The 13,477-nt window shown below is 40.7% G+C and overlaps 1 protein-coding gene across 1 annotated transcript; it reads right to left on the minus strand.

Moving 5' to 3' along the window:
• Positions 1 to 11,619: 11,619 nt before the first annotated feature.
• LOC115818398 (transcription factor Sp5) lies at positions 11,620 to 13,065 on the minus strand. The gene is made up of 2 exons (XM_030781763.1): positions 13,015 to 13,065; positions 11,620 to 12,693 (listed from the first exon to the last, which is right to left on the minus strand). The coding sequence occupies exons 1-2, from the start codon at positions 13,063 to 13,065 to the stop codon at positions 11,620 to 11,622; spliced, it is 1,125 nt and encodes a 374-aa protein (XP_030637623.1).
• Positions 13,066 to 13,477: the final 412 nt, after the last annotated feature.

Raw genomic sequence — 13,477 nt, forward strand, 5'->3', positions numbered from 1 at the left:
AGATTGTGAATCAACATCAAAGAATAAGAGACGACAGGGGGTCCTTGTTCATGTATTTCTACAAATGAAAGGACAGAATACTGAATCTTACCGTTGTCACAGTTACAGGTGTGATGGAGGACTGCTGTGCCTTGTATAGAATCCCCCCCAAAAAAACTATGACGGAGAATCCAGGTTAACGCCTTATAAAAAGCAAATTCAGTTCTGTGACACTCCAACGGAACATTAGAATATCAATGGACCGCAAAAAAATCCAAATAGCTTTACCCTCGTCCTGAATGTTTGATTTTTCGTTACGCATGCATTCGTGGGTCTCGTAAGAATCGCCAGAACCTCCGCTTCTGCTCTGTGGGCTCCCGATAATGCAGAAAAATCCTCTTTATTTCTAGGAATAGGAATGAATCAGACGTGCGGTTGTGTGTTTTTTCTTTGCGAGCGAGCGTGACTTGGTCGCAGGTATGATTGTCACTTGGGTTTTATAGAGCGATCAAGACTCCCACTCACGCGCGCAAACGGACTTAAGAAGTTTCGCCCTCCGAGCGACACATCACGTCCATACAACAAACTGCAGAGAGAGAGAGAGAGAGAGAGAGAGAGAGCGAGAGAGAGAGAGAGAGAGAGAGAGAGAGAGAGAAAGAGAGAGAGAGAGAGTCCAAAACAACATTTTATTTTCGCAATGCAATGCCTTTGACTGTAGGTGATTTTTTCAGTGACGTTTTCGATTTCGTAACCACATATAGTGTCTCTCTATTGTTCAATGATATCCTTAGAGATTAGATCCATCTTTAAAAAAACTGATTGGGCAAAAAGTGACATGAACTTAAATGCCTAAAACATAACATACACTGAAATATTCAACAGTTGGCCACCTTTTTCATCAGTTTTAAATTTACCGTGATAACAGTCCCCATCCTTTAAGACCAATCAACCAAAAATGAAACATCTGGATGTTGGAGAGGGGGGAAAACCAAGAACCCACGAGGTGGCAGTAGAGAATCAACCAGCTCGAACTAAAATCCTTCATTTCACCAATGATGGATGTCAGAGGAGAACTGATGTTTCGTATTACATATTTTATTTCTGAACAACACCGCAATGGATCGTATCTTAAGTTGTAACCTAAATTGTCTAATAGGGAAACGGTTGACACAACGTTAAAGCGCCGATGCCAAATTTCAAAGACACGTGTTGCTTGATGGAGTTATTTAAACGGCCTTGCTTACCATAAATCGTCAAACATGGACATAATTAATGATCCACGGCTCCATTAGATTGTGAATATTGTCTACCATGTCTCAAATCATTTTCAACTCATTTTGGAGGCATAATAATCACACATTTCCCTCGGTCTAAGGCAGTGGTGTATGAATGTCATTGCTTGTTCAATGTCATATCGTGTCCTTGGTTATGAACAGCATTTCACAACCCTCAGTGGATGACAGACTTGCAGCCCCCACCCCGATGCGCGTTACGCGGCTTCAGCGCTTGGACGACGGCGGTTGGTCGCGGGCTCTTGCGAAACTGGGAGGGTGACCTGTGACTTCATTAGTGACGAACGTAGAACCCCTGTTGTTTGTAAACGTAAGAAGATCGTACGAATTTTTTTTTTTCCTCACAGATATTGACGTCTTACTGAATAAAAAAAAAGCTGTTGAAGACACGCGAAGAGTGCTTTGTGAAGAACAAATGAGAAATGAGACTAAATTACGACAAATTAGGACGTTACAGAAGTACTCCATGCTTTCCGCAGTAATTACAGTACGGAGGCCATCTGTAACATTTATCTCTTGTAAATTTTAAACCTGTTTTGTAAGTAATCTTTTTTTATTTTTTTTTAAGGTCGGTTTGCTCTACCAGATAACACAGAGACGGGCACAGGTGGAAAGTGTTTTTCCTTTTCTCCCCTTCTCCAGCAGATGGCGCAAAATGACGACGTTCATTTCATCGTGTCTTTAAGAGAGGTCGTTAAAAATCCAGTAAACATCCAGCTCGCAGTTCCTATTTCGATTTTGGCGCATCGCAAAATACTGCGTATGTTGTTGGTTTAGGGATTTATGAAAAAATATGTTAAACTCAAATCAGGCATCAGAAATGTGTTTGTGTGTATGTGAGAGAGAGAGAGAGCGAGAGAGAGAATTTTGTGCAGTGAACAAGCAACACATATATAAGCAACAAGCAACAAATATATATATATATATATATATATATATATATATATGCACATACACTTGTGTGTTTACTCTTCTGTAATGTGCATTTGGTCAGTGTTTTACCTCTGCTTATTTAAATCAGCTGTCAATCACTTTTACATGCATGTTAGCAGATTCAGAGCACTCTGGACTGAGAGGACAATTTTTCCAGTTCTTTTTTATTTCACACAAACACACACACACACACACACACACACAGAGTCATTGTCTTTTTTATATTCCAGATGTGTAGTTAGCGAACAACAATCCTTATGTAACAGTCAGAAGACATAGGTCAGTCAAACATCATTTAACCATGATCAGACACTCAGAGTAAATAAATAGAATAACAATAATAGTAAGAATAACAATATTATTGTTGCAATGTTGCAATATTAATTTTGTTTTAGCTAAAATTAGTCACTACAGGAGAGGTGCTCGTCTGCAGTGTTTGTAATCTTCCTCTCCTCTGCCCTCCTCTTCCTCAAGATCAGATGATGATGATGATGGTGATGGAGTGGATGAGGAAGAATTGTCGGAGGCCTCAGTGGATTCTCCATCAGAATCACAGCTGTCTGAGACATCTTCCTCACTGCTCTCTCTATCACCATCCTCATCCTCGGTGTCGTCACCTCCTTCCTCCTCCTCACTGCTGGAGTCGGAGCCGTCTTCCTCCTCTTGTTGAGCTGACAATGAGACACACACACACACACACACACACACACACACACACACACACACACACACACACACTGACCTATTTTTCTGGACAGTAAACTGGCCTCTCTGCCTATTCTCTCTAGCGTAGCGCGTTTACTGTAGATTTACTGTTTGTACTGAGCATTTACTGTTGGTTGTATACAGTGGATGGTCGTCTCACTGTAGTATTTGATTCTTAAAGGGCTGAGAGCTGATCATACACATACACAGATATAACACATGCAATCACTGATGGGTTTTCAGTATGAAAACTTATCATGATTCTCCATTGGATAATAATATCAGTACTCAAAGAAATATTTCAGTTTCCTGTTTTAGACTGTAGGTGGACAACTAATTTCATATTAAATAATCTTTTTAATGTGTGAGTGAAACACTGCCAAATGGGTCTGGACGTCTTTCTTTTAATCTGCGTAGGCCTATAATGTCAAAATTTAGAAACCAATTACCAATTTAGCATGGTTTAAGACCGTGCATTTTTTATCTCAGAAAGTCAATTAAAATATTAAAAAAAGAAACCCACACAATTTCACACATTTCTCATAAAAATGTAAATCGCTTTTTTTTTTCTTTTCAAGGGTTTAAAATAAAACCATAGAACCAAGATGAGGTGATAGAGAAATGACATATAAATATGTTCTTATCAAAAGGGAAAAAAACATCATAATAAGGAGAGAGAGAGAGAGAGAAAGATAGAGAGAGAATGACAGAGTGATACAGACGGAGAAAGAGAGAAAGAGAGAAAGAGAGAAAGAGAGAAAGAGAGAGAGAGAGAGAGAGAGTTGTCTTACCTATAAGTAGTAGTTTTTCTTCTAGAAGAGGAAGAAAAAGCTTAGCCTCTGGGTTCTGTGGCTCATAAACAAGAACTGAAAGAAAAGAGAGAGAGAGAGAGAGAGAGAGAGAGAGAGAGAGAGAATAAGAATGAAAACTAGCGTCTCAGCACTTACTGTGGCAGAGAATAGCATCCATTTCTGAGGCTTTTTAGATTAGATGAGTCACACACGCCAAAACCACATAGAGATAAACACGCTACAGATACCAAACTACACCGTGTAAAATCACAGGGCCCCTCCCCTCCCCTCCTCCTGAGGAGATTAATTAATTAGACATTCTCAAACGCTGCTGTTAAGAGGCAGAACAGTCAGAGTAGAAAATTGTGCGAATATTCAACGCTTTTTTTTTTGGAAAAACTGTTTCTCAAAGGGAGTTTAAAGCTCGAGGCTCTGAAGCCAAGTACCATTCACTTACCACACAACCAGTCAAACGGCAACAAACACAATGAATAAATAACAATAATAATTAATATATATACAATAAATATAAATAATATATAAAAATAACCATATATATATATATATATATATATATATATATATACACACATACATACCCATCTTACAGAGTTTCCTAGCCAGCAGGTAGTCCTTCTTCATCACGGACTGGAGAAACTGGAATCAGAGTTGGGATAGATAGATAGATAGATAGATAGATAGATAGATAGATAGATAGATAGATAGATAGATAGATAGATAGATAGATAGATAGATAGATAGATAGATAGACATGTATGTAAACAGTGTGAGGGGATGTGACCTCACCATGTATTTTGAACTCTCTACACAACACACACACACCTACACAAACACACACACACACACACACACACCAGAATCTGCAATGACTCTGACCCAGTCCAAGCAGGCAGGTCCATCTCTGATACAAAAACTCTGCTGCTTTCTACAGGGCCACATTTTTGACACTACGAATCTTTTTTATGTTATGATGATTGGGAGTACAAATGGATTTTGCTTTTTTTTTGCCTCCTATGCTCTGATCAAAGAGAGAAAAAAAGACTACAGTTTCTGAGGTTTGAGAATTGAAAGAAAAAGAAAAAGAAAGGGGGAAAAAGCAAAAAATTATTTTTTTTTCGTGACGATCATCACCGAAATGAACTCTGGAGAAGCCAGGATATAACCGTTTGATTGTCGGGATGATTCAAACGGACACAGCTAAAGGGGGATGAAATCTGAAATTCCATTTGTAATGTAAAAATCTTCCTCTTCTTCTTCTTCTTCTTCTTTTTTTTTTTGGTGTTTCTGTCTGTACCGATTTTTTTTTTTTTTTGTAGATCAGCTCCATGAAACTTTCTCACCTCAGCCAACAGCTCCAGAGGGGCTCTGACTTCATCTTCCTCATACTCCTCCTCTACCTCCTCCACCTCGCTTTCACCTCCTCTGGGACTTTGATCGGTGTTACTATCAGATGGGAGGCAGTCGGGACGCGTCACACACGCAGGACGCGTTGGCAGCGGCCGCTCTGTCTCACACACGGGTTCCACACACTTTGCTGTAGCAGGTTTGGCTTCAGAGAGGCCAGGAGAAGCTACAGACAGTAAAAAAACAAAAAACAAAAACAAAACAAGCCAAAACAAAACATAAAAAAAAAGGTTTTGGACAAGACACTGACGGATATCAAAAGCCATGAAACAAAAGGCAAAAAAGAACAGTATCTTTCTTATCGGTCTGTCACTGCATGACCACACACGATAACACATCACTCAGCACTCCACACTAAACTAAAACCAAAAACAACGACCGCGGCTTTAGACCGAGGACAGTGAAACAGGCCTTTCACTTCGACGTTCAGGTCTTTTCTTTTCTTTTCTTTTTTTTCTTTTTCTCGTTTTTTTTTTTTCCCCGCCTGAAGGTCACCTGCTTGTCCTTCAGTGATGGGACGAATGTGAGAGTTTACGGCATTAGGAAAATGAGATGGTTTCCGTACCTGGGATGGAGGGAGGACAGTGTTTTGATAGCTCATTAACATGCGCGGTTACATCTGTTTGGCCCGGCGTCGCCGAAGCTCTGTGATCTCCGCTCCTGTAATGACGCGTCATAAAAAAAATGTAATCTATTACAGGTTATCCAAGCGTTCGCCGTCGCCGTTTCCGTGGCTTTTATGCGGCCACGCCCCATAAACCACACACCACCACGCACTCCCATGCATGACCTCAGTCACGGGCTGGGGGGGGGGGGGGGGGGGGGGGGGGGGGGGGCCCACAAACAACCCCAAAGCCCTTTCATTTCTCCTCGCTGTTCTGTAACTCAAAAAAAAAAAAAGAAAAAAAGAAAGAAAAAGGTGAACAGGAGAAAATGCTGTGGTATGTATATGATGCGATATTCACATGCAGAATTTTTCTTCAATATACATATATATTTTTTAAATGATAATTTTGTGATCATAGATGTACCATTTCATTCGGGCAGGCAGATACAGGTCTACAGATACACAATCACATTACTTACTGAATCTCACATTTGTTTAAAACAAACAAACAAACAAACAAAAGAGAAAATCAAAGTTTTCTTTGTTCATATTTGCATGTCTACATTCATATGGACAGTCTCTGCACATACAAAAGACCTACTGAAAAGAAAAAAATTAATCTAAAAGTTAAGGAAAAAAATTCACATATAACTGACACTTTCCTCTGGAGATCCTCCAGCATGGCATATGGTGGTTTCTAAATGGATTGATCCTGATCTATCTTAGGATGTGCGAAAAGTTCGCTTCTGAAACTTTTTTTGTATCGTTACAAGATTCACTGTCATTTCACATATGACAATGAAACAACACACCAAACACGAGTTTTTCTATAATCCCAATGGATAGACCCAAACAACAGCAGTTTCTTGCTTTATAGTGAAAACGTGAAGTAAATGGAGTTGTCCCGGCTCGCTTAGCATACGGTCCATTTTGGCATGTGAGTCAAGCGTTTCCTGTTAACTACACAGAGCACAAGACAGAAATATCAGCATTTATCACAGCACTTATGAATCTCTGCTCACACTGACATCATGCCATCTCCAGACACAGAAGACTGATAGCACCAAATGGCCTTCTGATGTCAAAACGATCTGACTGGTTGGAACCTTAAAGAACAGGATGAGAACTGTCCTACACTGGCTCCTATTCACAGCCATATACCAAACCCGTGGATTACAGGACATGCCAGGCTGCAGTCTCACGTCTTTCTTTACGGACAAGACGTTTCGCGTTTGCAACGCGCTGAGTTGGGTTTTTGATCATTTGACCACTGAGCAGTATAGCTCATGTGTTTATGTGCCTAAAGCTGATGTATGCATCTCAAAAAAACAAACAAACAAACAGACAGACAGAGAGAAAGACAGACATATATACAGACAGACAGGCAAATACCAAAAACACCATTGGAAAATAGACCGACATGTCTGTAGTTCTCGTTTAAGATATTTGACAGTAATTACAGGTTGATGATGTTCTAGCTCTAGTTTCAGACACAGTGTCTAAACCATTTGGGGAGATGGGGGGGGGGGGGGGGGGGGGTCAGATAATTTGTCAAGCTGAACATATCTACTGTAAATTCAAATCAGTGAATATGGTCTGCATATGACATTCCCACACCAGGAGGCGTTTCTGCTTCACGTACCCGTTGGGTTTCGCTTGAAAACTGCTTCTATTGGACGACACAGAGGAGCAGGGCATGCCTCTGTGCTGCACTGTGTGAGACCTGGTGTTTGGAGGCCTGTGTGAGACAGAACAGGAGCCAAAGACCATGACTGGGGCTTGCTTTGAAAGGAAAGGTACTTCCCTACCTGAAAAACACAGACCAATTAGATACACTGTCTGGTTCACTTTGAGACTGTTTTTTTTTTTTCTTTGTGATAACGGGAAGAATAAAAAAAAAAAAAACAGGTGAGAGCGTGAGGAGTAAAACCAAACAAAGAGCTATCCGTCCGAAGCAAGAGAGACTGTCAATGAAAGGTTTGTTTTGAAATATAACGTCACTGATGAGAGCAATTCCAATTAAACCGGAACAGGTGTTGCTATACCCACCGTATTTTCTTCACTTTGGGTTCATTTGTAATGCGCTCTGAAGACAGGACAATGCCTAGAGGAGAAAAGTGAGTTTCACAAGATTACCTCAGACAATAAGTTCATTCAGCTAAAGCAGATGAGAGATTTCCTGTCAACTCACCTCCAGAACAAAGGTCTTCTGGTTTTAGAGGTGATTCATCCTGGTTAAAGCAAATGATATAACATCAGACAAGCTTTGTTTCAGCCAGTGTAAGATCAAAGGACATTATTTAAAAAAAAGGAAAAAAAAAGAAAAAAATCTTGCAGAGACATAATTAATGGATACCGAGTTAGTTAAAGAAAGACCTAACAGTGTTAAGTTAACAAAGAGCATTAAACCAAAAATCATCATACTACTTCAGTATCATAACATCGGAATTCAATTACTTATAGGCCTATATTAGTTTAAATATTGTTCAGCCATGGATTGCGACAAGGAAGAGGCCTACTCAGTAGTCCGCAGAGGAATGGTAACGTTCTGCTCTACATTCTTTAAAAAAAAAAAAAAAAAATCACCCACCTTTGAGGGCAGTTTGGAAGACTTTCCAACACACTGCAGTCTAAACACAGATTAAATGAAAATAGAACGTGTAGTTAATGACGGTGCAGTTGTTGTTATGGTTTACCATTGGCTGTTTCATGTGCGCGCGACCTGACGTACCTGTCCATTTAGGCTCCCTAACAAGTGTAATAACCACTTTAACGAAAAGTTGCTGGTTTTCTCTCCGATGAACTGACCGGGTATGTAGTTCATTAAACGTCTCCTCAGCGTGTGTGTTCCCGCGCGAGCACTAATTACAAATATCTTCAATTTGTTTTGTCAAAAATACCTTGAAGTTAACGACTGTATTCCGAGGCTCCCAGCTAAGCACCCGGAAAAAAACAAACTCACAGTTCCCATAGCAACAGGTTGGCTCTGTCTCACCTCGGGTAATCCGAGAGAAACAACAGTGTAACTGGGCCTAGTTTAAATATAAATTGAATTTACCCCTCTGTTTCTGTCCACAGTGTTTCCATTCATTAACCTCTTCCAGAATTCAAACGAATGGGCATTACGGAGGCATATAGCGTTTGCAAACATGAGACAGCTGCAATGGAGCGAGATGGTGAGCACGCACCACGTAGGCGGGACCAAACTGTCCGGCGGAGCAGCGGAGCCACCGCTCTGCCTTCACTATTATCACCTAACGTTTACTAGACTTTAATAGGCCAACATATTATTACCTTTAACGTTTTTTTTATAAAACCAACTTTAGATTGAAACAAGATAAATTGTGTCTAAATCTTCTTCTTTTTAGTCTATTTGGGTTGGGGCCTTGAGTTCAGATAATGAGGTGAGTTAAAGGAGACATTGTGGTATGCTCCTGATCCAGCCACAAATGGTTGGATCCCCAAAATGATTCACTCACTTGAAGTCCTTACCTGGATGCATGAATGGATTCCAGTATCAGATGTATTGTCATTCTTGAACGCTCTCAGTTGGATCAATGTGTCACTTGTGAAAGTTTAAAAGTGAATATATGGCCATTCTCTTGTTAAATGATTAAACATGATGTACATTTGTTTTGCAAATTATTCCACATCGTTTGTGTAACCAAAATCCTCACCAAACTTCTCTTTCATAAAAATGTTTTGTTATGGAATTTCTGCATGAAATACTAAAAACCACACAAGTATTAATCTAGCAACACAATTAACCCCACAAAACCTTACCTTCGCGAACTGTCATGATATCATGACATGCGTCAAAGCAGTCTGTCTGAATGAGAGGTTGGTTACTACAGGGTCCCAGTGTTAATCAAGCGGAACATACTTGGTTTAATTAGAGCTGGAGGTTAGAAGTAAAGGGGAAATTCACCCTCTTCAACATATGGACGTGTTGTTAAATCACACCCTGGAGTTCTAATGAGACCATAACGAGCATATGGGAGCCTATCGCACATGGTATGGTTTTTCCAATCAAACACGTGAGTCTTTTTTTTTGTTCTTTTCTTTTCATCAACAATGTTCATTTTCCAGAGCAGAGACCTAAAATATTTCAAAAGCCATACTGATTTAACATGCCATCAAAACGGTAGTGGTTCTGTTTTCTGCGAACTTCTGAATGAGTGATTTTCAAAATGTCATATGATTAAAACTACAAAAAAAGGCAGAATGAACTAGCAACTGTTATTACTGGTTTTTAAGAAGCCTGAACGTAAAGCTGTTTTCATCCAGTCAGCTAGCAAACGTCACACATTAGTACACTCTGTGGTTTCCAAAATGTAAACCTTGGTCAATACTGGTCGTCTGAGACAGTAACACAATTTCCATTCAAGGACAGAAATTATAGGGAGGCAGCTGTCAAAGTGGGTCCTTATGTCAGCAAAGGCGAACCTTCCTCTTTAAGAGAAGACCAAGATGATCCTTGTAACTGATGTTACTACTAATGATTCAAAAGTAGAGCTATCTTCTCAAAATTCTTCAAAAATCTCCCAGAACACAGTGCAGCAGTCGTCAAAGCAAAAGAATGTTTAGCCCCCTGTTTTCTGTGTTTCTGATCAAACTTCATAACTGCTTAATATGTTATTTTTGGACTCAAGAACTTGAGTCATATTTGAGATGTCAAATGAATGATAGATGTTGCTCTTCTGTTTAAATCCACTGAATATTTTTCTAAAACATCAACTTTCTTGGTGATACCATGAAACTCAAACTAGTTTACTGGTCCAGTGGACAGATACCATGACACAGAAGACAGTGTTTCTCACTGGATGTCAGACTGCCATTACAATCTCAAATATCGCTATTTATCTAAAACTACTTATCTTATTATTTAAGTAGATACAAAGAAAACTGATACATGCTATTGCTTATAAACAGATGAACTTGAGTATATACCTGACGACTTTGTCACCATGGTTTCAGAGAATGTACAAAAGTGGATTGTACAAATGTCCCTTCAGACCAACTCAGGCACACTGAGGAGGCTGACCAACAATAACTACCATGTTTAGCATTCCAAAGGAAACGTTTTGAGAGCAATACGCTGGACGCACAGCAATGTTTACACATCTGTTTTGGCATCGTGAGCTGCTGAACATATGTGAACGTCTGCCAACATGGTGATGAAAATATCACGGTTAAAAAACCAAACAAACATTCATCTGCATATGACTGTGTATGAATGTGGTCAACGAAATCTTAAAGCAAAGAGGAAATTGCCAAGAAATATCTTCGGTACAAAACACACAATGGAAATAACTGTGGTCATTCTCTGCGGAAATAAAACGTATTCTGAAACTGAGACAACGTTGCAAGATCAAAGTTGCGTCTTTTGTTGGTCTATGAATAGAAAAAAAAAACAATTCCAAAAAATTAGATTGTCACAGTAGCATTAAGTTTTTATTCTTTGTTTGGGGCCATTTGAAGGTGTGCTATGAGGTACTTTTTAAAAGCATGCATTCCCACCCACTAGGAGTGAAAAGAATTTACACCTTTGATAAACAAAAGTTCTTAAATAATATGTACAAAAATATCAAATCTTTGAGACAGTTTTTTTTAAACGTATTGATACTGCCGCCAACATTGCATTGGAACATTAACAATTATATTGTAATGTCACTGAAAGGTAGGACATCTATCAGTTAGGCCTACTAACGAATACCTAAGACATTATTCATATCATAATTTCAGTTAAAAACACTTGTTCATTCAAGTGCTTAAAAATATGCCGTGGATTTAATCTGTGATATCCCATTGGTCGTTGGCTTTATATACCGTTCATTGCTATTGCACTTTCAGTCCAAAAGAAATCAGATCAAAATTATTTGGCCATTTAGAAATTCCTTATATCCTCTCTCTTCATGTGTTCCAGCACGCGATGTGGCTGTCTGCCCTTTTTGCCCTGGTGCGTCTTCACGTGCTTGGCCAAATGGTCGCTGCGCATAAAACGTTTGCAACAGTCCGGACAAGCGAAACGTTTCTCGCCCGTGTGCGTGCGCAAGTGCCTCTGCAGCTCGTCCGAGCGCGTGAAACTTTTTCCGCAGAACAGCCAGTTACACACGAACGGCCGTTCGCCCGAGTGCCATCGCAAATGCGCTTTGAGGTGGGAAGTTTTACCGTATACTTTTCCACAGCCTGGGATGTGACACACATGTTGTTTCTTCCTCCCCGGCTCGTCATTTGAACTTGAGTTCTGACAGTTGGGGCACCTGCACCTGCGGCACCTCCTCGCGCCACCGAGTGGAGATTTCGAGTGCAAGAGCGCGGCTATTTGATTGTGGTACTGCGCAAACTCCGTGTGACCCAATACCAAGCCTCGTTGTAACGGAAACCGATGAGAAGCGATCGATGAAGAATGTCCAACAGAACCACCTTGCTGTAAGCTCCACCAAGGTATAGCCTCGTTAGTGCCTGGCGACAGATGTCTTGGCTGCTGGTCCATCAGTCCTGTGTGCGAGGGAACAAATGTTGGTATTGAAGACGGTATAGGGGCTTGCGCGGTGAACGGGACGGCCGGAACATATGTGGGAGGGCAGCTGGACTGTAGTGACTGCATGGAACAAGGTAACATCTTCACCGGAGAGAAATCATACGCATAGCTCGGGTCCGCCGGAGGAGTCAGAGGAAGTTCGTGATGTGGATTGAAAGAGGGCTGGATGTGCGTGGAGAGCTGTGGTTTCGGCGACACTCCCAAAGCGGAATTACACGAGAAAGTGCTCTGTGCGACTCCGTCGTTGCTCCACGGATGGAAGAAACCGGAGGGCGAACTGAGGCTCGTGTCGTACTGGACTTGGAGAAACTCGGCGGGACTGGGTCCGCGCGGGTGCCCGATGCGGTTACAGGTGGCAGCCAGCAGTGCTAAGTGCGAGCTCTTGTTAGATTCCGGAGAGGAGTTTGGAGTTCGATCCTTTAAAATACAAAGAAGCAACTTTAAAATTCTCTGACAAGAACATTTTCTAGAAAAAGTTTAGACCTGTCACTGCTATGTGTCATGGTTCGTTTTTAGAAGTCAACTATCATTTTTAGTGTATTCCTAGGGCGCGTCTCTTTAAGGTTTGAAATTTACGTCACCGTTGAGAAGCATTTGGCGCTTGCACAAACGATATTCCCGTCTGAAACTAACTGCAACGATTACTCGTTCATAGTTGTTCATTTAAATCCTAACACATAAAACAGAAAAGCTCGTGGCTTATTTGCGTTGTATTGAAACTTAATCTGTTGTACGAACCTGAAGGAAAGCTTGAAGAGAATCATTCCTCATAACTGCGACTGCTGCCATACCAAATAAATTAAGACTCCCAAGTGTTGCCAAGATCCTCAAATCGCCTATTTGTGGGGGGAAAACCCAAAAAAATCACGGCGAAGGACCGCTCTTCTTTTTCTGCGTTTCACCTCACAAGATACCCTCAGACTAACTGAGGAGAGTAGAATCACTTCTTAGAATTTGATAAGGACTTTGGTGGGCCGCCAGCCAGTCAGAATTAAGAGTTATGGCTTTGAAGTTTGCCGCTGCCCAATCATCAAAGAATAGCGGCGCTTTGTGAGCGGGAGAGCAAATCCTTTGAATCCACAAAGCGCCTGCGAAGTGTTTGTTGCACCGGATAAAAGAGTTGATTATTTGGGGGGGTGGTATGGGTGGGGATGAAGGCGGGTCAATTAATGAATTAATCTCTATGAGCGAAGTGTATGTA

The sequence above is a fragment of the Chanos chanos genome, chromosome 8, assembly GCF_902362185.1.
Source record: "Chanos chanos chromosome 8, fChaCha1.1, whole genome shotgun sequence".
In the NCBI taxonomy this organism is placed as follows: Eukaryota; Metazoa; Chordata; class Actinopteri; order Gonorynchiformes; family Chanidae; genus Chanos; species Chanos chanos.